The sequence below is a fragment of the Stylophora pistillata genome, chromosome 3 (genome assembly GCF_964205215.1).
Source record: "Stylophora pistillata chromosome 3, jaStyPist1.2, whole genome shotgun sequence".
In the NCBI taxonomy this organism is placed as follows: Eukaryota; Metazoa; Cnidaria; class Anthozoa; order Scleractinia; family Pocilloporidae; genus Stylophora; species Stylophora pistillata.
This window is the reverse complement of record NC_142521.1, coordinates 40,443,465-40,470,024: the sequence shown is the minus strand read 5'-3', so window position 1 is coordinate 40,470,024 and position 26,560 is coordinate 40,443,465. Positions and strand designations below refer to the sequence as shown.

The 26,560-nt window shown below is 37.5% G+C and overlaps 4 protein-coding genes and 1 pseudogene across 8 annotated transcripts in view; 1 reads left to right on the top strand and 4 right to left on the bottom strand.

Moving 5' to 3' along the window:
- Positions 1-160: 160 nt before the first annotated feature.
- On the top strand, positions 161-8,816 carry LOC111343965 (uncharacterized). Of its 3 annotated transcripts, XM_088753132.1 has the most exons (9): positions 164-1,059; positions 1,673-1,974; positions 2,574-2,699; positions 3,012-3,182; positions 4,428-4,463; positions 4,938-4,967; positions 5,497-5,640; positions 6,110-6,228; positions 8,277-8,816. In XM_088753132.1, the coding sequence occupies exons 1-8, from the start codon at positions 932-934 to the stop codon at positions 6,217-6,219; spliced, it is 1,047 nt and encodes a 348-aa protein (XP_088609258.1). In that variant the 5' UTR covers positions 164-931; the 3' UTR covers positions 6,220-6,228; positions 8,277-8,816. The 3 variants fall into 3 exon arrangements, with proteins under 3 accessions (XP_088609259.1, XP_088609258.1, XP_088609257.1); XM_088753133.1 differs by having other exon boundaries at positions 161-1,059; positions 3,012-3,158; positions 6,110-8,816; XM_088753131.1 differs by having other exon boundaries at positions 166-1,059; positions 6,110-8,816.
- On the bottom strand, positions 8,637-12,569 carry LOC111343964 (uncharacterized). The gene is made up of 2 exons (XM_022951166.2): positions 11,822-12,569; positions 8,637-10,432 (listed from the first exon to the last, which is right to left on the bottom strand). Exons 1-2 carry the CDS (start codon positions 12,058-12,060, stop codon positions 9,625-9,627), a joined length of 1,047 nt encoding a protein of 348 aa, XP_022806901.2. The 5' UTR covers positions 12,061-12,569; the 3' UTR covers positions 8,637-9,624.
- Positions 12,570-12,711: 142 nt separating this feature from the next.
- On the bottom strand, positions 12,712-15,648 carry LOC111343963 (uncharacterized). Its single transcript, XM_022951165.2, has 2 exons — positions 15,371-15,648; positions 12,712-13,758 (listed from the first exon to the last, which is right to left on the bottom strand). Exons 1-2 carry the CDS (start codon positions 15,607-15,609, stop codon positions 12,951-12,953), a joined length of 1,047 nt encoding a protein of 348 aa, XP_022806900.1. The 5' UTR covers positions 15,610-15,648; the 3' UTR covers positions 12,712-12,950.
- Positions 15,649-17,142: 1,494 nt separating this feature from the next.
- Positions 17,143-20,263, bottom strand: LOC111343967 (glutathione peroxidase 2-like; annotated as a pseudogene). The gene is made up of 2 exons (XR_015999421.1): positions 19,624-20,263; positions 17,143-17,629 (listed from the first exon to the last, which is right to left on the bottom strand). The product of XR_015999421.1 is annotated as a glutathione peroxidase 2-like (transcript).
- Positions 20,264-21,548: 1,285 nt separating this feature from the next.
- Positions 21,549-26,560, bottom strand: part of LOC111343971 (uncharacterized) — a 44,775-nt gene continuing 39,763 nt past the window's right edge. Inside the window, exons 42-46 of one of the 2 annotated variants that reach the window (XM_088755403.1) lie at positions 25,546-25,704; positions 24,305-24,538; positions 22,799-22,873; positions 22,442-22,586; positions 21,549-21,993 (exon numbers count right to left, since the gene is read on the bottom strand). In XM_088755403.1, coding sequence (XP_088611529.1) covers positions 21,813-21,993; positions 22,442-22,586; positions 22,799-22,873; positions 24,305-24,538; positions 25,546-25,704 — 794 coding nt within the window. In that variant the 3' untranslated portion in view covers positions 21,549-21,812. The remainder of the gene's footprint in view (positions 21,994-22,441; positions 22,587-22,798; positions 22,874-24,304; positions 24,539-25,545; positions 25,705-26,560) is intronic. The other variant, XM_022951175.2, reaches the window with a different exon arrangement.

The window sequence follows — 26,560 nt, the reverse complement described above, 5'->3', positions numbered from 1 at the left end:
CCGCAATTCTGATAAATATAAACATTGAAGTAGAGGAAATGGAGCGATCTGAATTATAGGCGCGGATGGGTAATTACGCCCACGTAAATAAACTCATTGTTCTGGGGTCACCGAGGGAACATTATGCGAACAACTACTTCTGTACTCAAAGGTCAACAACTTTGCACGGCTATATTTGGAAAACATGTTCTCTTTCTTGATCATCAGAGTATTGCTTCAAAGGACACACTTGAATAAGTATTGTAAGTGGAATCATTTCATGGCGCCAACGCGAAGGAGGTGAAGTGAAATGAAGAGAGCAGAGGAATCCCTACTCATCTTGGCCATTTCCTGTCTGAGGAATGACAAATTCCTTGTCACGATTTTTATTATTGCGCTTAAACCGCTGGGAAGCATGGTTTTCTACTTCCCCTGTTTGGAAATCGAATCGCACCTTTGAGCTTTACGTCAAATAAATCATCAAAGATTGTGTTGCAGGCGAACTGTTAGGCGATATAAGGACAGCAAATTTGACCTATATTACCACTTGTGACGTCATAAGGATGGGTTTGAAAAAAACTATCTGCCTGGGAACGGGTTAGTAAGAGCGTTTGCATTTTTCTGAATCAAATTCTTGCATGGCAGTTTTACTTCTAACTTTAAAAAAGGTTTCATGTTCTTTTAATGGTTTCTGAAGAAATCTGTACAAAAAAAAGTATTTCTGCGAGGTAAATTACGCAACCCTTTCAAGCGAAATAAATTTGATCTAAGCCTCTTTTTGAGGAAATGACGTAACGTCCGAAGATTAGTCAGTAGTTCAAAAGGGAGCTAGTGATTAGATACCTTCACGTGTTGAAACAGGTTCTGTTTGGTTCAAGACTTGTCGGATGTTGTCGGGGCAATAATTTGATTACAGGTTTGACAGATCGAAGGAGTTCTTTAGAGACAGAAAATGGCGCTGGCACCTATGGAGAGTTGTGGCCATCGAGTAACGATCATGCGTTTTTGTTTCTTCTTACTGGTAACTGGATCTGTGGCTGAGATACTGCCTTCGATTCTATGGAATTCCGAAAATCCATTGTAAGGAACTTTAATGGTATTCTACCATAAACATTTATTCACGTTAAAACAGAACTTTAAGTTAAACTCTTTACAAAACCTAACAAATTATGCACAAGACCGTTAACAACTCATTATCATTTGGTTTTCAATGACGTATTTGCTTCTCTTCATGCCGAAATTAAAACGAAAGGAACATAAAAAGTGTTGTAAAAGACAAGCAATCGTTATTAGTTAGAAAAGGGAAGTCCCCTTGCGGCTCTTAGTATGGCATACCTTTTGGGGAATGTAACAGAAAGTCGTGCAGGGGCGAACACAATATTGCGGTTCACTTGGCAACGCTTTGATAGCTAAAAATTTGGGATTTATTTTATTTATTTTCAAATAATCACCTCCAAGATTTATAATTCTTTCTGAAAATCGTTTCAAGGTGCTCTCCTAGATTGTCATGTTGGAAAACATAACTCACTCCAATGTGAAATAATTATGATTACGTACTTTAATGTCAACAAATAACTGAAAAATGAAAGTCGATAGAAACTGAAAATGTGAACTGGTTAAGTGCCCAATATCAGATGCGAGGCCATTCTAAATGAAACATAGTGGATCCAACTTTCATTGCTTTCTATTGTAGGTTTAATAACCTTCGCGAAACGACCAGAAATGTTATGGAATTTGACCATCTTTCATTTATTTGTCCAAACTTGGAGGACTACCCAATCAAAAGGAACACTTCTTATTTGAAGGAATTGTTGTATGAAAATGTGTATATGGTGGACAAGAAGGGTTATGACAGCTGTAATGCAACTGGAGGACTAAGTATTTTATCCTGTAATAATCCAGTAAGCTACATTTATTCCCGGGTTGTATTTCACCCTCACGTGGCCAGTCCAAATGATCCGAGGTTTGAGAAAGGAAAAACGTACTACTTTATAAGTAAGTGCTAAATGTTTAACTTAATAATGCATATGGTTCCAAATATTGTTGTCTAAGGTCCAATTGACTGGAATGTAATAACTTATTCCATGCTTTGTTTCGTGTTCTTGTATTTTTTTTACTCCGCATTATCTTATGATGTATTTATTTGTTTATGAAATTTTTTGTCTACAAAGAGGTGTTGCACTATAAGAAGAGGGGCTGAGTTTGTAAAAGTCTACACTGAACTCTGCGGTGACTGCATTTTACTTTGATATGCATTGACCTTTCTTGAAAGTGAACTTTTTTTGCCAGGGTCAGTTAATGTGGTTTTCAAGATATGATTCATCTAAGCTGCTTTTGTTGCCCCAGCTTGATTTTTTCTAATAATTAAGTATATTTTTTCAGAGGGAAGGAAAATTTGTATAATTTGACTGTAGTTATTGAAAGAAATGCACTTTTTTATGTTCTGCCCTTATATTGTTTGGGGAAACAAAAGTTTTTTGTTTGGCTTAGGTCAAATCGAAAGCAGAGGATCTGTTAGTTTGACCTACTCTAAGAAGTTTTAACAAATTGACTTTAAAGTCCCAAACTAAAAAATTATTTTTTTCAACTGTCAGATACTGCATCAGGCTCACAGAGCTCACTGACGAATGCACAGGGAGGACGCTGTAATTCAGGAATGAAAATGAAAATATACGTCTGTAAAAGCAGCTCTGACAAAAAGTGTCCTAAAGGAAACAATGGTATGTCACATGCGTCTAATTTCACGTGATTGCCCATCTTTTTTACAGCTGGCTTAGCTAGGTAAGTTGCAAGCTAAGGCAAGCTGTAACAAATCCTGTGTTCCTTTTGGCAAACCTGAGATAAGTCTGTCCGGCCCATTAGTGTTCGCATGCTTCAGCCAACTCTGAGCAGCATTTAGGGCTCAATTTGAATTCTCCTGATGAGATTTTAGATATATTGGTGCAAAAAAAATGTTTAGTTATCTTCCTCTCTCTGGATATTATGGCAAAGAACACTGTGCTTAAGATAAGTCTGCATTTCATTTCTTTTAGTGGTTAATGGTGGATGGTCTGACTGGAGCAAATGTTCAAGTGGTCTTCAAAGACGAGAATGCAATAACCCTGCCCCAGCAAGTGGGGGATTATCTTGTGTTGGTACCAGCCAAAGAATGTGTTCAACAAAAGCTTCACAAGTGCTTTGTAAGGAAGATCCATGTACTATAGGTAACAACAGTCAATGTCAGTAAACTTAAATTCACTTTATCAGGGGTAGAGCATTCAAACTATTATAGGGGAGGTTGTAAATTAATTTTGATTAATCTTTTTTTAAGCATATATTTTGTCCAGGGGCTGCTACATAATACATGAAATGTTACTGGCTATATATTTTAGCTGTTATCAATGTTCGGTTGATCGTAGTTTTGCTTTCAGATACTTCTTCACACAAATACACTTGGATTGCACTGAAGGAATTTGCATAATGTTGGGCTGGACTATAGTTCCAATAAATTCAAAATCTGAACCCTCTAACACTAAGAGTGATCAGCTTCTAATTTCTCCTTACAACATCATCCCTGAATCACACATTAAGGTCAAGAGAATAAAGGAAATGATCACCAACTAAAGACTGAAGCTCTTGATTGATAAAGAAATTCTCCTTGTCAGCACCTTAGGAAATGTATAGAGAACAGTATGGAGAATATGCAGGGTTCAACACTAACTTTTCAACTTACTAGCCAAGTGGCTAGTGACATTTTAGATTTTTGTAGATGTTATGACAATTTCAGTCTGTTTACTAGCCAAACTGGCTAGTGGAAATTGAAAACCACTAGCTAAAACTGAATTTCTACTAATGAATAAAGGCTGATAGTTTCGAAAGAAACTGTTTGGGGCTGCGTCGGTGGGAGTAATGAAATAATTTGGATATATCAACAAAGTTGAAAAGGTAAATTGGCCACCGTAATGATTACAAAAGCTGACGTTTTGAGCGTTAGCCCTTCGTCGGAGCGAATAGAGGAATTGTGGGTTGGGTGTGCTTTTAAAGGCAGAAAATGGAGCTACGTTATTGGTGGGAGCATGGCAACGAGAAACACATGAATAAATTAGTGGAATGAAAAGCGTTCGTTGATCCCAGTGGCATTTAGACTGCTGGTTTGAAAGATGAGCTTTTGTTCAAGATTTTTACGGCTTTCCGTGCCACCTAAGTGCAAGGAAAGACAGCAGATTGTCATATGTTGAATTTTGAATTTCTACTAGTCTGTGGCTAGTGGGCTACCGTTAGTGTTGAGCCCTGATATGTATACTTATGTTAGGGTGTCAGGGGTTAAAACTTGCATAATTATGTGATTTGTAGTTGATGTTGGGTTGCATTGAAATAATTTCCATCCTCCAGGCTGTTAGCTGCCATTGAGGAGGAGTTTTCCATCCTTTGATTGATCAAGTTTTTTTCTTTCCTTCCTTTTCTTTTAGATCCTACTGTGGATAGTCAAGCACCAATTACACCTGGTAGTGTTTACATTGTTTTGAAATATATAACAAGCACTGTACTTTTTCTGCCACATTCAAAATGTGTTGGTTACTTAACTGTTTCTACATCTTCCATTGTATTGACATGTGTGCTGTACATGCACTTTTACAAATATATGTAAATTACATAACAGCGACGAAGAGGTGTTACCTTAAAAAAGAAAACCTGTATTCAAAACACTGATCTTTTTCAAACTTTTGGTCCAGCTAGATAAAAGTTCCCCACAGATAATGTTCTTTACAATCTTCACCTGATGCACATTGAAAATGAGATCTTTTTCCATAGGAGACTTCTTTTTATCTTGAGGGTGCCTCATGAAGAGATATTAACTGCAGCAACCAACACGAAATTAAGGCAAAATTAATTGACTTTAAATTGAAGTCATCATCCCTACCTGTTGTACAGTATGTAAAGTTCAATATTTCTTATTATCTCCTTGATGTCTATCTTAGGTCTTCCCTCTAGAGAAAACAGAACTGGAGGTATGCAAAGTTTGAATCTTTTGTCCATAAAATACCAGTACTAGTTGTAATTATCTGTTAATTTTTGACCAACCTATTCTAGCCTCTGTACAGCTGCCCCCTGACCTCCAAAAGAAAATCAGGAAGGGGCCTCCTCCCAATTTTCTTTTAGAGGGCAGGGGTTGGCTTACGCAAGCTAACTTATTCATGAATGACAAACTTGCACAACAGTGTAAAAATACAACCTTTTATTCTACTTGCACACAAGAATGCGGAAGTAATATATGTTAGGTTTTAAACATCTACATTTTTACCACTACATGATGTTCACATCTCTTATATAATTGCATGACAGTGAAACTTTGCAACTACAGTGTATGTTAAAAGTGGTTTCTCAAAATTACTTACCGTTTTAAGAAAAGTTGGCAACGTTTTCCTGGTTTAACCCTGAACATTGTGTTTACTGTTAGTGGTTTCTAAATCAAAGATGATTTATTTGAGAGAGCACTGTCTGACAGTCAATTTAACCACTGTCTTGTCTTTTTCATAGTTAATTCTGGTGATGAATTGCAGTTAAGCAGAGGACTTTTTGTTGGAATATGTGTCATCATATTTATAGTGGGGATCTTAATTGGCGGAGTCATTGCTGCTCTAGCATGTAGAATTTCTAGAAACAAATTAAAAAAAAGTACCGGTAAGTGCAATCTGTTTCTCTGAGTACTAACAATAAGTTAAACTTTTGACTGTACATATCTAAAGGAGTCCTGAATGACAAGATGTTCTCAATTCTTGGGACAAAAGGCTTTATTTTTACAGTACATCCATTCAGTAGTTATAAGGAAACAGTGGCAAACTGTGAGAAAAAAATTACCAAATTTGGGAATTATTTTACTCTTGCTGGTAACAAAACCTAATTATTTCATCGGGAAAATTTTAAGATTCTGATCTGTGATAAACCAGTTAAATTTTCACTTTTAACCACACTTTTTTTTATGCACAGCTTTGGTATAATTGAAACTGCTGGCAAAAGAGGCCCTCCTTAGACTTAAAAAAATATATTTCAGTCTTAAATATTCCCTCAGCAGTCATCCAGGTTGTGTTTAAGTCACATGATTGTTCATGTTTCAAAATTTTTGTAAATTTTTTTTTTTTTTTTTACACAGGTGTCCCTTTTACAAGAGTTCCTAGCAAATTAAGTAATTTCTCTCGTCCAACCTCAACAGTTTCTTCGTTATCCACAGTTAGTGAGAATGGACATATGGTGCATCCTTAACATTAAAATGTAACTATTATCAAAACATGTAGCTCTTACCCTCTGTGTATCCTTTAGTGACCAATTAGGTATTTTTTCATACAGTAAAAACTTATTTCCAAGCAAATTGTTGATCACAAGGAATATTATTTGACTTAACACAAAATCTGTTGGCTGGGACTAAACCTTATTGAGATTTTTGGTGTGCACTATTTTGAACTTTCCATTATTCTAAAGCCTTAAGGGTAAAAAAATATTTAGTTATAATATTTAGTAAGTTATTTGGTATCCTTTATGAGAAAGGTCTAAGGTATTTGAAACTAACCAAATTTAATTCTAGATAAAATGGCATCATTAAATAAAATCTTACATTCTGTAGGGCTCGACACTAACTTTTCAACTTACTAGCCCAGTGGCTAATGACATCTCAGATGGTACGACAATTTCAGTTTGTTTACTAGCCAAACTGGCTGGTGGGAATGGAAAACCACCGGCCAAAACTGAATTTCTACTAGCCTGTGGCTGGTGGGCTACCGTTAGTGTCGAGCCCTGCTTTCTGATCCGTTAACGACACAAGGTATTTAGTGTGCACTTTGAAAACAAGGCTAAGTGGTATTTTTTCACATCTATGTATACATAACAACCATAAGTAATGCTGTTTTCTTTTTTTTCTCATTTTTATTCAATTATGTGATTCAAGGAAAATTCACTACTTGACTCATGAATTCCGTGTTAAATTGCACTTGAAAAGCAATATCACACACATTGCTTTGCAATGCGTTTAATATCAGAATTCACGGGACAAGTAATGAATTTTCCTATCTAATATTTCAGTCTTATGAAAAAGTCATTTAACAAGAGGCCTTCACATGCACAGCCCAATTGTTCAAAGGGCGAATGTTGCTATCCACTGGACAGAGATTTATCCAGCAGATAGCATTATCTACCCTTTGCACAACCTGGATTAAGGTTCAACGCATCTCTAACACTTGCATTTTTGGATAGTGTATTTTCTTGTACAAAGTTTTTAAAAAAAAAAAAAAAATTGGTGTGATTGGACATTTCAGTGTCCTTTCTGAAAAAAGAATAGAAGTCAGGTAAGAACACAATGAATTTTAATGTTTTACAGATTGTTTTATCAGTAGAATCTATTTGGGTGTGCCTGACCTATTCATACTGTAGCTAAGTATAGTGATTTTTAGTATATACTAAAACAGAGGATAGCGTTGAAGGCGCACTCTGATTGGCTAGTCAAACTCCGAATATCCTTTGCTATTTACCTTTGAGCAACTCGGGAAAAAAATGACGTCCCGGTTTGCATCCATGACAAGCGAAGAAATCACTCAAATTAACGACGAAACAGTCTCTGAAAACACAAAGAAAGGGACTAAATTTGGTTTGGCCTTGTTTAAAGGCAATGGTTTAAGTTTGTAACCCGGAGTTTATCGATAAAAACGAATGAGAAAGGTTTTGTTTACAAATGCAAATTAATCTTGCATAACCTCACTTGTTCACTTCTGCACATGAAAATGTTGGAATCGTTGCTGGAATGTATGAATTGAAATCAATTTTTGGTGGTGTATACTGTCTCACTGTTTTAGTATATACTAAAACAACTATTCACCTCATTGTTGGTGGTTAGTGGTGGATATTTGATTACCTCGCCGCTTCGCGGCTTGGTAAATATCCACCACTAACCACCTCCACTTCGGTGAATAGTTGTTAATTATACAATTATTCATAGTGAAAGATACATCAAATACTTGATGGGAAAATCATTTAGGTCTGGTTTAATGTTAGTAGTATTGCATTGCTGCCAAGGGACTTGCGATGCCTTTCAGAATTTGTGAGAAATCCATGAAAAAAAATTTATTCAATAACTTATGTGTTTTGAAATCTTTTTGTGATGGAAGGCTAAGATGGCTACCATCTTGTACTTGCAAAGATGTTGAGTCCAATATTTGAGAGTTGAAAGGTATTGGTCAAGTCTCTTGGTGGAGATAAAATGCCACATTAGACTAGCCATGTTCTAGCTTTTCATGTATAGTTGCTGATATATCATGAATCTATCTTCCTAGAGTTGTTCAGTAGATGCAAATCTGCAAATGTGATGCACAGTTTTTGTGGACAAGAAACAGTCATCTTTTCTGATAAAGTTTTTCAAGAATGGCAAAAAGTAATGGAAGATGAAAGAAAAATTATTACCTTGTCTGGCATATGAAGTATTAAAAAGTTATGGAGTGCATTGAGGTGAACTGAAATGCCAAATTTTGGTTGATCACTAGAAGTATATTATGAAGGTGTAAAAAACATCATGTACATAAATGTAAAAACTCCTGACAAATATTCTTTTAATTGGAGTATATTTTTGATAAATGCACATTTGCAAATGTTTTTTTTTCGTATTGGAGTATATTTTTGATACATGCAAATTCACACATCAGAAACTGCAAACATTTATTTTGTACATGCAAAGCCGAATAGTACAAATGAATTTTTTACAATGTACGCTGTTATAATAACTTCCTATTTTTGATCCAAGGATGTGTTACAGTCTCTTTAAAAACAAGGATCTTTTCAGAAAGATGAAAAAATGAAATACATGAACTATGTGTATACTTGGTTGTTTATGTTTCACCAATTAATTTTCACCATTTTCACTATTTTTTTTTTTCTCATCTGCAATGTTTTGCGTGACACTTCAAGGTTGAATTAAACTAGAAGGAGTGTGGGAAAGTGACTTTTGATGCAACATCTGTACTTGTGCTGTTTAACAAGAGAATCTTGAAGTGAATCATAAATTATGCAGCACTCCTTTCAATGCCTCCCTTTATTTGGCAACGAACAACGATTCATAACTACATTTTAAGCAAATGAACAGGACAGGACAATGGTAGAAGTCTTCTTGTCACCCAAAATATTGCACATGAACATTTTTTATTTGTGGTTGATTCTTCAACACATGCTCGTTGTTCCTTCCATCTTGCTTTTCATAGATCATGAGCTCAATTACAAATGAAATGTAGTATTGTACGAAAAAAGTGAGTCGTGGTCAAAACTGTAAAGTTGACCTCAGTTATTATTATTTTCATAATAATTATTCCTGTAAATGTAACATTCCCCTCGTCTCTGATAAAGTGTATAATGGCTCTTGCAGTTCTGTAGCTATGGTAACCCCAACCCTCAACCTCACTGTCACATTGTGAACTGGATTATTGTGGGTTATTCCTATCTGTTTCTCAACTTTTCCCCAATGTGCTATACCCACAGAATCCCATCTTTGGTGTGATCTAAAAATATAATTTTCAGATATTTTCAATAACTTTCTATGGCCCAGATTCAAACCAACTGACTACCCAGGCCTGACAAATTTATATTTTAGGATTCTGTGACCTTGACTTATGCTAAATCAAACTTACAAATTAATCAATTTTCAAAAACTGCTTTTGAAATTTCCCCACTGCGTTGGACTTCAAGGGCTGCTGTAAATTCCTGAAGTTGAAAAGTGCGCATCCCTAGCTTTTCAAAACTCAAATATCGCTCTCCCATGTCCTGTAGTATTTGCATGGTAGAATTAAAGGTAAAAGGATTTATTCTGGATGCTATAATTTTCAGTTCCTTAGCATACACCTCGTGAGGATCAAGCTTAACTTCGGATCCAGCAGGAGAGATTCCAAAAAGAAGAAACTTCCCGCCTTGACGCAACCATTGAACTCCTTGTTCCAAAGTCTTAGGATCCCCAGTGCAGTCAATGACAATATCAAACCCCCAATCTTCGTCACCGTCCTGCTTTGCATTCCTAGCTTCAGAAATTAAAATCTCAGGATGAACTATTTGAAAACCAAAGTCGAGTCTCTGCGCAATCTTTTGTCGTCCCTTCAAGAGCTCTGTAACAACAACTTCTCTGAAGCCTCTAAAATGTAGCATACACATAAACAATAACCCCATACTTCCAGCTCCACAAACTAGTATTTCTGCATCTGGAGTGATTGGTTGTAAAAGATTCCAGCCATGAACAACGCAAGACATTGGTTCAAGTAGCAAACCAAGTTCAAATGATAACTGATGAGGCAAGGGAACAGCATTCTTGGCTGGTAGACGGCAGTACTGTGCCCAACCCCCATTTCGCCTGATTCCAATGGTGGCTTTTACCCCTTCAAATTTGCAGAAATTTGGCCGCCCTTTGGCACAATTGTCACACATTCCACAGCTAGTGTTTGGGTTGACAACAACACTGTCATAAAAAAAAAAAAAATTCAGGGTTTATACTAATTGTAGATGGAGTCAATTGTACTGGGTGATTAAAAAAACTTAGTTATTCAAGGCAGATTTAATAAGTTGCTAGTCATTGTTTTCCCTAAGAGTGATGTCTCAACATTAATGCACTAAAGAGTTGGCTTGCAAAAGAATAGCCACAGGCAACGGTCTTAAAACCCTTTCTCAAAAGTCCTCTTTAAGTTCCCCAAAGACTTTTATCTTAGGCTGAGCCTCTGCTTTTGTAAATCCCCATCAGGGCTCTAAAGTTTTAGGTTGCCAAAGTTGTTATTTGGTAAACTAAAATCACATAAGAGGGTTGCGAGAAGAAAACTTTGGCTGGCAAGGAAATTGTAACAACACTTTAAGCAGTATTGCACGAGATAATATACTGTTGACCCCACCACGGATTCTGTAGCATGGTTCAAGTTTAGAAGTTTGAGGAGATGTAGTAACATTTTATGAAATGCCCAAATCACTTTAATTTCAGAATGTTTACACAAAATAATAAAATGTTACAACTTTCTTTGAAGATTGGTGACCAAATTGGTATCTTAAACTGCCAGTTTAGCTGGCAAAATTTTTTTGGCAACAGAAAATTTCTCACTTGTTTGTGCCTACGCACAAGCGGTTACCACCCTTTTGAAGGATGTTCGTCCGACAAATGTGTCTGTCTATAAAGAGACAGTTGACTGCATTCGATGTGAACCATAGTTAAGTTTGTTATTTCCTTGTGGTACTACCTCAGGATAGACATTTTTAAGTCAGTTCATTTACTTGTAATGGAATAACTTCATTTTTTCAATAAAACCTGGCAGGATTTCAGTTGTACATGTACTACAGGACAGAAGTACAGAAGCGCGAGCATGAATTTCGAACAAACTGCAGGTCCACACCAGCCTTTGGGTTGCCACAAACCGACCTGCCTTAACAAAAATTATATGTATGTATATATATGTATGTATGTATGGGAATACAAGTGGTGACGGATCTGAATTGAATCAAATGCTCTTGGAAACTGAATTAGCCCTCGATGCAATATTGTCGAAAAAGCACAGTGGAACACTTATGATAATAAGAAATGTAAGCTTGTATTTAGTACATAATTGATCAGAGGTCTCCAACCCAAAGGAAATCAAAACCTTTTTTGAGATCAGGAAAAAAGCTGACCGTATTTTCCAATTTTGTACATTGTGAAGATAAACCTCGACAATCAAAAACAAACGTAAGGTAATTAAAGCGTCGTTTCTACGAATATTAATGCGTAATTTAAAGCTTAGTACAATGCATGCACACTAACAACTTTACCAAGCCAATAGTATAAAGCACAAGTAAAGGCAGTTATCAAAAACTACGAAGAAACGCTCACCGATCGCCGACGGATATATGCTTCACCTCACTCCCTGCTTCCTTTACAATCCCGACAAATTCGTGACCTAAAATAATGGACTTCTCACAAGGAAACTTTCCTTCTAGAATCTTAAGATCGGTCCCGCATACCGCCGAATAAGTTATTTTTATCACTACTTGGAGCGGGTTTTGAACATGAGGTACAGGCCTGGTAATCACAGATAAATGTCCATCCCATAACTGTACTGCATTATTCATAATTTTTCCGGTTAAGGAAGAAAAGAAAATCAATACTGAACTAACACAACGAAAGTATCATTCAAAGCCGATTCCCTTCAAAACGTGATTCCGTTCGTTTAGGGGTAAAAGACTGGGGCGAGCTCAACCAGGAGGGAGGGTATGAAGTTCAATAATTTATTAAGTAGGGTGGGGAGGGATCATTTTGTCCATAATTTGCCATAGAAGGTCCCTAGGAGGTGGTTTTATCTGTGACTAAAAGTGACAGGAATTGTCTTTCTTCAGAAGAGAATGAAAAATCTGTTTCTACTGTATAAGTATTTTCTGTTTATCAAGAAAAAATGACAAATTAGAGAAAACCCTGCATAGGTTACAAGTAAAATAGGGTTCTAACCACAAATTGTAGTAGCAAGTATTTGGAGAAATCTCTTCCACTCCCGGGTAAAAATACTCCACGCAATCAAAATTTAACCAGAGAATCCTGGAGAGTGCTCTAATGTCCACTGCAAACATCCTGTAAAAAAGAGGCTTCCCAAACCAATTAGATAAATTATATTGATAAAACAGTAAAAAGGGTGGTTTTGAGATCAGATCAAAAGTTTCAGAAATGCAAGTATTTTCAACTCTCTCAATAGTGTTTTTTTAAATGATTGAAGAAATAAATAAATAATATTCAGTTGGGTTAAGTCCCACACCCAAGACGTTTCTTTATTCAGACAATTTAAACTAAAAATGTACCCATCTTTGTTTATCCATTAGTATCTTGGGTGATATCCATTTGTTTTGATAGCTTGAACTCCTTTTACAACCATTATACATTCTGCGCAACTTGTTACACCATTAAAACAATGATAGTTTTTTTTTCCTACAATAGAAACTAAAAAAATATTCAATCTTTTCTTAAATGCTATTCACATTTCAAAAACAGCTTTGGAAATTTCTGCTTTTGACAAAGCATCTAGAGCTGACTGGTAACTTGCCAAATCAAAAACAGAGATTCCCAACCTATCATAATTTAAATATTTTTCTGCCATATCTTTTACAAGCTGGATGGCTTTGGGAAAAGTGAAGGGATTGATGTGTGACCCAATAATTTGTAATTCCTTGGCATACATTATGTGAGGATCAATTTTAATTGAAGAACCTTTTGGGCAACATCCAAAGACAAGAATCTTTCCTCCACAGCGCAACCACTTAATAGCTTCTTCAATGGCTGCTGGCACTCCACTGCAGTCAATTACAGCATCAAAACCCCATTCTTGACCACCTGACAAATTTGCTTTCTTTGCATTGTGTACCAAAACATCAGGATGTACAACTTGGTATCCAACATTCATTCCATTTGCAAGGCTTCTGCGCCGTTCTGAAATTTCACTTATGGTAACTTTTCGGTAACCATGAAAGTGAAGTAAAGAAGCCCACAATAGTCCAATGATTCCTGAACCACAGATAAGAATATCAGATGTTGTTGCCAATGGCATCAGAAGATCGAAGCCATGAGCTATACAAGAAAAGGGCTCAACCAAAGCAGCTTGACGAAGAGTTATCTGTGGTGGAATGGTATAGACAGTTTCCACAGGAACACGGCAGTACTGAGACCACCCCCCGTTACGCCAAATACCAACTGTTGAACGGATACCACCAGTTTTACAGAAATGGGGCTGAGCTTTCTGGCAAAATGAACATCGACCACAATTTGTGTTTGGATTGACGACCACACTGAAATAAAGATAGATTTTTCATTAAACATGTTGTTTATTTTTCCTAGAACTACTTTGCACACCACTGATATCTATTTTATCATTTACATGAAAACATCAGCATACATGCCAACTCTCCTGGATTATTCGGGAGTCTCCTGGATACAGAACAGGTCTCCTGTATGCTTCACCAAATCTCTTGCATAAAAGCAATGAACAGGCTTTCGAAGGATATGTTTCACTGTAGGCTAACATCATATCCCCAGATTTACTCAACTCAAAAAAATTTTGGTTTTACAAACTCCTCCTGCCATTTCTCAAAGCATTTTTTATGCAACCACATCTTGACAGAAATTGACCCTAGGTTGGTTTACCAACAGATCTCTCTGATCTTCCCAACCTTTCTAGGAAAATAAAGAGTGACTGTTTGCAAGGCACTTTTTACAACAACACAAGTATATTAGCCAAAGTTGACAAATGCAAGAACAGAACATTATCTTGTAAGATCACAACCACCATACTGTGGAAGTTGCCCTGAGGATCCTGCGAAAAATTATGTCTTCAACCTTGTGATAATCATAAGGGTGAGCCCTTCATGGTCTAAAATTGTATGATTCACATGACTCATGCGAGCTAACCCTTTAGTTTCCAGAAGTGATAAACATGTAACTTCTCTTTATAACATTCATATATCATCCAGCAAACAAGTATAATGAGAATACTCAAACTTGTCAGGTAGAAGTTGTTATCTGCATTTAAAAATCAAGTCAGAGTCCTTGACCTATCAAATGTTATATTGAAAAATAATTGCGAAAATTGTGAGTTATGTAAACTTAATTTTATCAATTTTATATTGTTTGTATAGAGTTTTTCTTTTTATTATTATTATAATTATTAGTTTAGTTTACGTAGTAGGTGTCCCCAATTAGTTTTTACTTGTAAAAACTAGAACGATTGACACGTCAATAAAGTTATTCATTCATTCATTCATTGATCCAACACCAAATTCTTGTAACTAACATTTACAACAAATGTGTTGCAGCAAGAGGGGAGAATTCACAATAAGATCTTGGGAGCTTAAAGGGTTAAATGTACTGCCACATTTGTATAGACGAAAACCATATTGAATATCCTGTGTAGAAGTGTATTTAATGACGGTAATTGAACAGAAATTTCATAAAAGAAATTGAAATTTGTACATGCTGGTCAAAAGTAAAAAAAAATTCGACGAAATGATAAAAAAAAAAAGAATTAATTGGCAAGCAGATGTTTCACTGATTTGACAATTTGACACAGTAAATCATTAGAGTAGATATGTTTTAAACGATCTTGATAAAAAATCGAGGAAACCCCTCGGGGCCAAACACACTATGTAAATTATTCATGGCAAGAAATTGATCTAGTTGCCTCAATAATTCAATTTTCAAACAACAGCAGTTCTTTCAAATCCATCTATCGCGATCTACGAGCAAGCTTGTGTTCAATAAAGTAGCGCGCTTCTAAGTCTTCTTATAATCATAAATAAGTTTACTTTGATAACATAAAATAAACATCATCGATGAAGTTGAAATGATCAAAGACACAATTTAAATATTTGGCATCAGATACTCAACAAGAATTGGAAATACTACCGGTCTCCGACAGAAATTCTCTTTACAGCGCTCCCAATTTCGCTCACAACTCCGGCGAATTCATGTCCCAAGATGACACATTTTGAGGATGGAAACTCCCCCGCGAGAATATGAAGATCAGTGCCACAAATTCCCGAGAAAGCGACCTTCACGAGGACCTCATTTGGCGCTGAAACATGGGGGATAGGAGTTGTTATGAGAGACAGTTGCCCATCCCAAAGCTGTACTGCAGTATTCATATCAGAAGAAAAAACTCTGATTAAGAAACGACAGAAAGCGAGAAGGCTTGGTAGCTATTGCTATTTATACTTTTCGTCACGCAAACGTATTCACTTTGCAAATAGAATTGGTAGCACACGTCACGCAATATTAGTATAAAGTTGTCGAGTGATCGACAATTATGTTAAAGGTTATTTCCACTTAAATTACATATAGTGTACACCATTCCCTACCCGAAAAATAGCATTGTAGGTAATGGAAGTGGGTGGGAAAAAATAAAATAAGATTCTGGGCGGAATGAACATAAAATTATTTGATTGAAATTTTAACTGATAAGGGAGGCATCAATTAACAACATCGAGAAGAAAAGAAAAAAACTTATCGAGCTGAAAATGTTCCTTCCCATGCTATCCTCTTAGTTTTGGCGTCGAGATTAAACACTTCTTAGTGTCTTGTTTGCCTTCTTTCTTAGCGCAGAATGGCAACATAAATTCGACACTGTCCAGGTCCGTGGGAGTGAGAGGTCAGTATCAAAGTTATGCCACACCTTGAGGGGCCTCGACAGAGAAACATACTCCGAAAACCACATGATTTTCATACCCGCTTTTTATAACAAGATTCCACAGAGTAATGTTAACGTTCGAAAATTGGTTCAAAATGTACAAAAAAGTCGACTAGAGCCGGTGGCTGCCATGTTGAAAATAATTCAATGACTTTGCTAAAACTTGCAGGACTTCGGAGAATTGGTTCTCAAACAGCTGCGGTTCTAGAAATCATATGATTGTTCAAACATATCGCACTTAGGAATGAGACGTGAGCTGGACTGGTTACTACGCAGTTTCGAAATACAGCGGCGTCCATAGCTGAATTTTTACTTTTGACAATTTTTGAAGTCTTTGATGTCGTAGCATGATTTTTAACAATTAAGGAAACAATGATACGTTTCTATGATTTTTAACAATTAAGGAAACAGTAATACGTTTCCTGTAGTGTTTAGCCTCAATCAATCCACAGAAGTCAAGTTCCTTATCACAGGAGACTCCTTAACTTAAGCGTAAAGGTTATGAAATTATTGCGAGACAAGAAAGGCAGATGCGGGTGAGGTAATCAAGGAAGCGGGAAGAACTGTAACATCAAAATTAAAGCTATGATGAAATAAATTGTCTTGAGCATGAACCAGAACCCCAAACAGCAGGCACCAGCTTTTTGAAGCCCTGCGATTGGATTTTGTTTCAGGCTCGCTGAAAACCCCATCTATTTTGAATTTTGACCTCAGCAGTCACGGGCCCTGCCAATCTCCATCACAGCTGCTATTCGGGATGTCATACGAAAAGAGATGGGGGGGGGGGGGGGAGGGGAAGGGACGTGAAGTCGTTGAGGCCTCAGAGAACGGCTGCAGAGTCATGTCAGGTGATGAGCTCCTGGTAAATTAAAGCCCGCGTGAGGTCTTTAGTGAGCTGGTGACTAAAAAGTTAAAACTCATTCGTCCAACTTAATAGTGTATAATCTCTTGCTTTTTCTAGATATCATTATTATTATTATTATTATTATCATTGTTATTATTTTTTTGTACATGTAATAACCTTTTTTATTTGACCATTTTCATTCCAACTACAGTCGCGATTTAGTGCGATCTCAACCTTATGAGGGGCTGAATGAATTGAAGACCACTCAACTCGACCGAGACCTTCGCTTCGAAGCATGACCACCTGAAGATACAGTTTCTGGCCCGCTTGTCATTCCATCGAGACTTAAAAAGAACGAGAGGAGTTTTTCGAATTTTCTCTGTTAAATACTCATCTTTGAACATCCCAGCCTTATTATTTATTCCGCAGTTTCGTCCTCACATTGTCCTATAAGTTTTTCGATATCCTGGGTAATTTCTTTAGGTTCAACTGTGGGTGTATATCGTCGATATGGCTGCCCATTGTGGTCAATAAGAATCTTCTCAAAATTCCATGTTATATCGTCGTTTCTAACTGGTGACCAACTTATCTTGTCAGCATCGTCGATAAAATTATCTGGTGCCGGGCATCGGCTCTGAAAAAAAAAAAAAAAAAAAAAAATATTTGGACATCATCCTATCAATAAAGTTATCAAACTTCGCAATTCATATAATCACTTCATCATAGACCACTTTCATATAAATCGCTGCCGGATTAATATTCTTTTGTTTAAATTTAAATTAGCCCTTCTGGCCTCACTTGAGATAATGTATTCTTTTGAATTTTGTACTGGAGAACGAGGCCAGAAGGGCTAATTTAAATTTAAACAAAAGAATATTAATCCGGCAGCCATTTATGAAAGTGGTCTGTATCCCTATTTTTTTCTTCCTATTGCTCTGAGGTTTCATTCTAGTGAAAAAATGCAGAAAATGTTTCAAGGTCTTCACTCCATCACCTTTCAGTATGATTTCTACTTTATAAATTTATTAACAAATGGTAAACACCACAGCGTACACTATTGAGTTATGGATGCACGTGGGAGGTTGCTAAGCACGAAAGGAGCGTAAGTGTCGCGCGAGGCGATAGCCGAGAGCGACTCTAGCTTCTTGAGTGCTTAGCAAACCTCCCAAGTGCATCCATAACTCAATAGTGTACGCTGTGGCGTTTACCATTTGTTTTATAACGTAACATTGATACATTGTAGCGAGAGTTTCCTTTTATTTGACAAATCTTACGTGACCAGAAAAAACAAGCGCGCGCGGAAAAATAGTCTTTGCATTTGCTCACGTCAGCAGCGTACACCCATGGGCAAATGGTGAACGCTGAATTGACCAATCAGAGCGCACGCCTTTCTTTGGTTATGTTATAAAAGAAATTGGAGTAGTCCTTCAAGATCTATCAGTCTTGTCAATTATAATTACACGTACGATTGCTGATCGAATCGGACTCCACTCTGTCCGCTTGGCATTATCGCTTAGATGTGATTGAGGAAATTGGTCTTTTATTCTTGGGATTTTAATGCATTTTATATTCTCATCCACGAGGATATCCTAAGATATGAGAGAAACTAGTTTTCTAACAAACGACATGTGAATGAGCTTTTGGAGAGAACTGATAAAGCTATGTGATAAATATCTTTTACTTTTTAACTATTGTCATGATTCTCTTGGACCCATACTGAAGTATCTTCCGGGAGGCACGAGAAGTTTGAGTATGTTTTCCAAGGGAAGATGACCAAAGTATTGTGTTAATATGTTTTAAAGAGAAGACAACAAACAAATGAAAAGAACAAAACAAAACGATAAACCTGGTTCTTGATTATGCCTGCTGCCTTCAAATCAAAGCTACTCCAAATTCAGTTTTCAAGACAGTTCGCTTGGTTTTGTCTTATCAATCGCTCAAGTTTCGACTTACAAGATGTCATCATAACTAAGAATGATCGTATTTAAAGCCCCTTTATGGATGTAATCTCAAATATAGTCTCAGGTTTTTTATATTTGGAGAAAAAAGATCAGTATTTCTATAAAAGAAGTAAACTTCGACCGAAATGGCTTTCTCGCACACTGTTTTTCAACTTGTATTTCGAAAACAATTGCGATATTTTAAAAATATGCATTCAATTAAGATAAACAAAGGTTCGCCGCTAGTTGTCAATCAGAGTTTAAAACTGTTTTAAGATTTTAGGCAGTATTTGAAAAGCTGAACAGCACAAAAATGAAATTATTTCGGGATCACTTTGAAAGATATATGGAAATGTGAGCATACATTAAAAAAGGCACCCACATTTGTAATTGTTATCCTGCTTTGGAAAATGGAAAATAACAGGTACATTTACTTTGTAGACCGGCAGTTAATGAGCACACTTTAATTGAACCCGTTTTACAACGAAAGGAAAAAAGATACTGGAATTCTCTTACTGCAGTAATCTTTGTGAAGAACTTTTACAAGCTTTCAATTTGATTCAACTGAACTGATCAGAGTATTCCTGGCAATTCCTCTCATTTCAAGTGGATCAATAATTAAGAACTGCTCGATATGGTTCGTCGGATCTTACTAAAAATAATCCTCTATTTTCTGGCTCCGACTTACCTTGAGAAACGTGAATATTTTGCTTTCCTTCTTGCCATTCACTTCAATTTTTTGCATCATTTTTAGATTACGATCTAATTCGAAACCATGGCCTGGACGAACATATTTCAGACCATTTAAAATTTCGTACGCGTTCTCTCCCGGTTCCTGAAGACCAAATTGATTGCAAGGGAAAGCAAGAACCCTGAATCCACATTTACTGTTTTCTCCTGATCTATACGTTTGTAGTAATTCATTCAATTGTTTGTATTGCATCGTTAAACCTCAGAAGGTTGCGACGTTCATAACCAGAACGACGTGATTTTTGTAGACTGTGTCAGGAACTTTCAAGCCATGAATATCGTTGATAGAGAGATCATAAAATGAACCTTCTCCTTCCTTACATTTGCTCAACGATTTTTTTCTCTCTGTAGACAAACCTCCATGTAAGCACACCACAAGGAGGAAGAAGACCTTAGCGGCGTCCATATTTAGGCGCGAGGTGCTTTTGAGGCAGTAGTGCCTTCGGTTTCCGATGACAGTTGACTCAGGTGGTTAAAGACAGCTGTTGCGTTAGCCAATCGCAGAACACGACACCTGCCTGTAATTACTTGTGGATTGTTCATCGGATCTCGAGCATTGTTCATTTGATTCATTAATAAGCAACGGCGAATTGGATCTTGAATTGATTGCGCTCATTTCTCAAGATACAATCAGTCCAACGAAGGCGTTGAAAATTAGCTAATCGAGTGACACTTCATCACCCTACTTTCCAAGAAAAAAACATGTCTGCTATAATCAAAATAATCGATATAATTATGATAACAATGTAAATTAACATTTGACAGGATTTTACCATTTGCAAGTGAGTGCTCAGTGTTTTCTTGAGAAAACCACAGCAACCACCCTTGATCTTTAATTCGGTAGGTTCATGAGTAAAAAAGTTTGAACAAAAAGGGGTTACATATGGTGCACGATCCTCGCAGTAGATAGCGCTATTTAGGCAATAGCGAAAATCAGACCTGAAAAAATTCAGGCCTGAATTTTTTCAGGTCTGATTTTCGCTATTGCTTAAATAGCGCTATCTACTGCGAGGATCGTGCACCATATGTATCTAATACCGCAGTTCAAAATATATGAACTTCATATATTTCATTGAACCAAAAAGGGGTTAACGACCGTCCAAAAACAGTAGGGGGGAGGGGTGGGGGGAGAGGCGCCATCGTCCACTCTAACTCTACAGGAAAACACATTTCTTAACTCGTGAATTCTGCATTAAATTACACGAGAAAACCGATATCACACGAATTTAACGCGGAATTCACGAGTCGAGTGGCAGATTTTCATTGAATCGCATGCTTAAATAAAAGTAAGGGAAAAAAAAGGAAAAGAAAATAGCATTACTTATAGTTGTTATGTATAAGTAGATGCGAAACAATATCACTTGGCCTCGTTTTCAACACGCAATTCTACGTTATATACCTCGCTTCGTTATCCAATCAGAAGGCGAGATTTTACTAAGTGATGCGATTCTAAATAAAACACGGCCGATCGAATAAACGAGGACAAGCCCGGGAAACAATTGCTACTTGTCATCTCCCCCTTGTTTACAAACGGACACTACAAACGCACACATATGTATATGCACGCGCACACACACACACACGCACACTTACACACACACGCACACTTAAACACAAAAAAGATATAGATCTATCGAATTAATGCCATGACAATTCCATATTTGGAAACTGCACCATTTGAGCTAGAATACTTTGCAGTGTATGGAAGAGTTCTACCGCAATGACACGTTCAAGACAAGATGTCAGTCCAGTTGAAATGCAGGTAAACTACAGCAACAAAAATACAAAAATATTTCTTAAAAATCACAAGTAATTGACGTTTCTAAAAAAAAATTCCTTTCCTACCAAACGATCACAAAAAAATGCTAAAAACTAGAATGCTTTACTTGCGATCAAACATCAATATTTTTCCACAAAGAGTATCACTACGTAAATCGCTGAAATTTATCCGGGAGTATCACATTTCTACTCTAACTCATGTCAAGTTTCATTCTGATTTACTGGTTCTCTTGGTTTCTATCATGGCTAGGTCTCCTTCGCAACTGTCTCAGGATGTCACGTAACGCGCGGGGCGTTGTGGGGCATTTCTAAAACCAGCTACAAAGGAGACTTGTCACACAGCCATGACTACTCTTGTTTCTTCATCTTTCTGCATCTGTCCTGCTTTGTGCGCTCCTGAACTTTCTTCAACAAGCGTTTGCTGGCGTGACGCACGTAGCTTGATTCGTCCAGCAGATAGTCTCCATCATCTGTCACGGTCCCTGCTATGACAACTGTTTTACTCAATCCAAGTTCTTTGCAAAAGCAACTGATGGGAGGGAATACATAAATAAGAAAAACAAATAAACAAAACAAAAACAAAAACAAAACAAAAACAATAAAAAAGAACATCAAAATGAAACGAAACAAAGAGCAACACAATGAAACAAGCTCTCTTTAGGAAGTCACTACACTATCGTTGGGTGACAATACCAGTAATTTGTTTGCAGCCTTTTATGGGGATGTCATGTGAGAGCATTTGAGGTGGTTAACGAAATCTCTATTCAAATAAATTGACCAAAGGAACACTACAAAGGGATATGAAAAAGTTAATCAGAGTGTTGAACTTATCAATCAGAACAGACCCCCCGCCTCCTCTCAAGTGTGAAATAGGCACTTCTGGGCTCCATTTCAATCCCCATAATCACTGAAGATCGTTAGTAGCGTGTTAATTTTCCAACATGATTTAACGGCATTGATTTTCTTCCCAGAATTACCTGTTTAAGTCCTCAGCGAAAGAGATCCTGATAAGTTTATTCTGTGACGAATCAGAGCCCTTATAAACCCCAGTCACTCGTACCATCAAGGAAGACACATCAGAATCTGGTTCGTTTTCGATCTTCTCAAACGTGCCCTTGATCACTGCAAAAAAAAAATGTTAGGTTGCATTTTATAGATCCAAACGTTGAGTCATCATAAGCAACATAGGTTGTAATTCTTATTTCCGCTAAAATATCTACAGCCGAATTAAATTACTCTAATAAAACACCCTTCCCTGCAGTGCCGGGAAAAAAAAACCTTTAAATATTGGACTAGCCTTTTTTCTTTTAGACAAACCATTTGTGTTGACTTACCAAAGTCGTTTTCACAAAAGTGGGCAAAGAGGCTTGAACGCGCAGGGCAAGTTTGGCATTTCCTCCTTCTTGATGCTATGGAATAGAGTACGAGGGTTAAGAAGGGTTAAGTTTATTGTGAAATAAAACAAACACGCAAGTTTTTGTAGACCACGTGGGAGTTGGCAGGGCCTTCCTTATCTCATTTTGCATGTAATTGAGGTTGTCGGTCGTAGGGAAGTTGAGAGCCAGGAGGTAATTACACAGAAAATATAATAGTCAGTCATACAGGCAGGCAAGCCGGCGGTCAGTCACAACAACAGTCAATGAGTTTCTCGAGTATTCATTCAGTCCGGACATCAGTCAGTCAATCAATCAAGCAATCAATTAGTCAGTCAATCAATCAATGTCAGTCAATCAATCAATCAATTAGTCAGTCAATCAGTCGCTCAGTCAGTCAATCAATCAATTAGTCAGTCAATCAGTCGCTCAGTCAATCAATCAAGCAATCAATTAGTCAGTCAATCAATCAAGCAATCAATTAGTCAGTCAATCAATCAAGCAATCAATTAGTCAGTCAATCAATCAATTAGTCAGTCAATCAATCAAGCAATCAATTAGTCAGTCAATCAGTCGCTCAGTCAGTCAATCAATCAATTAGTCAGTCAATCAGTCGCTCAGTCAGTCAATCAATCAATTAGTCAGTCAATCAGTCGCTCAGTCAATCAATCAAGCAATCAATTAGTCAGTCAATCAATCAAGCAATCAATTAGTCAGTCAATCAATCAAGCAATCAATTAGTCAGTCAATCAATCAATTAGTCAGTCAATCAATCAAGCAATCAATTAGTCAGTCAATCAGTCGCTCAGTCAGTCAATCAATCAATTAGTCAGTCAATCAGTCGCTCAGTCAGTCAATCAATCAATTAGTCAGTCAATCAATCAATTAGTCAGTCAATCAATCAATTAGTCAGTCAATCAATCAAGCAATCAATTAGTCAGTCAATCAGTCGCTCAGTCAGTCAATCAATCAATTAGTCAGTCAATCAATCAAGCAATCAATTAGTCAGTCAATCAGTCGCTCAGTCAGTCGGACTATCAATCACCCTGTCAGTCTGACAGTCCGTCAATCAATCAATCGCTAAGTCAGTCAGACAATCAATCAGTCAGACAGTCAGTCTGACAGACTATCAATTAGTCAGACAGTCAATCAATCAGTCAGACAATCAGTCAATCAGACAGCCCATCAATTAGTCAGTCAATAAATCTATTCGTCGATCAGTCAATCAGTTAGTTGGGCAGACAAGCCCCTATAATCAGTGACAAATTTATCGCCAAATTACCATTTCCAAATACTTCCTACATGGATGTCACAAGTCAACTGATTTTTGTATTTTTTTTTTTTTTTTCCACTCCGTCAAATGATCGAACAGCTTTGAATATGTCTCTCTGGCTGTCAACTAATACGTATATCCCTGGCTGTCAACTAATACATATATCCCTATTGTAAGAGTCTCTGATAACTTACAACACTTCGCAGGGCCACCAACAACTGTGATCACTGTGTGGTTGACGCAAGCCTGTGACTTCAACACACATTCATTGGAGTAGTTCTTCCCATCTGATCCGCAAACAGGATCATAAATGAAAGGACAAGCAGTGTTACATTCACACACTGCATCACCATTGTCATTCACTCGACAAACTCCATGGAAATCGCAATTTATCAACTGGCACGGATCGTCGGATTTTGGTTTCTCGGCTGTCGAGGACCAATAGAAAAAAAAAAAAGCAAACAAACAAACAAATAAATCATTCGCTCCGACGAAGGGCTAACGCTCGAAACGTCAGCTGTTGTAATCGTTACGGTGGCCAAATTTACCATTTTAACTTTAATATATCCAAATTAGTTCGTTACCCCCACCGACGCAGCCCCAAACAGTTTCTTTAGAAACGATCAGCCTTTTAACAAATAAACCGATCGACTAATCAATCAGTCAGTCAATAATTCAACCGAAAACGTTCCCTTCAATCTACAGAACACTAACTCAATGATTCAGTTCGACAATCAGTCAATCAGTCAAGTTCAAGTTCATTTAGTTCAAGTTCATTTATTTGTTTAAGCAGGTTGATTAATTGGCAGCTGTAATAGCTGATGTGGACCTGCTGTCCTAACCCACCCATCCCACCCCAGGGGAGGACATCCATCACACAGTAACCTCGTGTGTGGGAAATTAACGTCTCCTGCCCCAACCCTGCAGGAGACGGGACCTCCATTTATTCGTCCCTATCCGAGAAGACTAGAATATCTAACCATTTCTTGATGTTATAGAAAGGTAGCAAATTCTTCTCAATTATTTTAAGACCTTGAGTGTTGGTCCGGCCGGGGCTCGAACCCTCGACCTCCCGCACTACAGTCCAGCGCTCTATCCATTGAGCTAACCGGGAGGCGGTTGGCCAATGGATAGAGTTGGTCAACCTGGTCGTGTTAATAATGCCAAACTAATCAAGCGTATTTAAAAAAAAAAATCCAACAACTGTGTGGAAAAGTGGACTGATTGGGAGAAACGCTCTGTAGACAACAGTACAGGGCTACAACGTTTTTATTGGTCCAAAACAAAGACGCATATTGACGCATTCGCGGATCTAAGCTCCGCTGGCAATAAAGGGAAGACTAGTACAGTACATGGGAAAGACAAATGCTCCACGCTATTAATTCGGTGAAATGACAAAATTTGTTTTAAGGATAATAAAAGCTGAAATGCCAACCTTTGCATTTATTCTCACAGTCATCAATGGTAGCAAAGCGGTTATCATTTCCTTTACAGCCTCCATATATAAATTCCTCGCACGCTTTGGATGTGGCATTAAAGAAGTAACTCGGCATGTAAGCCTTGCAAGGCCCTGGCTCGGGGGTAAGATCACATGCTGTTCGAAAGAGAAAGTGTATCAATGATATTAACGTATCAAGGAGAGAAGATGAGCATTCTCGTTTGCCTTGAATCCCTCGGCTTTGGAATCCCATTTTCAACTGACTAACCAACCAAGACATGTATTGAGCTAACCGCCCCCCCGGTTAGCTCAATTGGTTAGAGCGCCGAATTGTGTTGTGCGGAAGGTCGAGGGTTCGAGCCCCGGACCAGTATTCATGGTTTTAAAATAACTGAGTAGAATTTGCTACTTTTCTATAATATCAAGAAATGGATGGATATTCTAGTCTTCTCGGATAAGGACGAATAAACCGTAGGCCCCGTCTCCAGCAGGGTTAGGGGTAGGAGACGTTAATTTCCAACGCACGAGATTACTGTGTGATGGATGTCCTCCCCTGAGGTGGGATGGGTGGGTGTTATTGTTTCACAGGGCCCTACTTAAACTAGCAATTTGCTTAACTGGGCTACCCTTTATAAATATTCGTAAATACATACATACAGACAGACAGACAGACAGACAGACATACATACATTGTAATCAGTTAGGAAAGTTAGAACGAGTCGCAAGTTACTCTCTCAAACACAGAAGCATACCATCATACAATTAAGATATCAGAAAAGGGCAGTTCAAGAGCGGCATGTACTATCTCCTACTGCAGGGGACCGGTCATTATTTATCGGGGTTGGGGGGGGGACGATCTCCACTATTCTAATACCCCCCTTTTGCGGTCATCTTTTTTCAGTTCCCCCCTTTAAACTCTGTCAGCGACGACTGATCCCCCTTCCGTTCCTCTTGAAAACCATGTGATCCCTAAAACCTTCTGACCCCCCCCCCCAAGCGTTAACCCTTTATA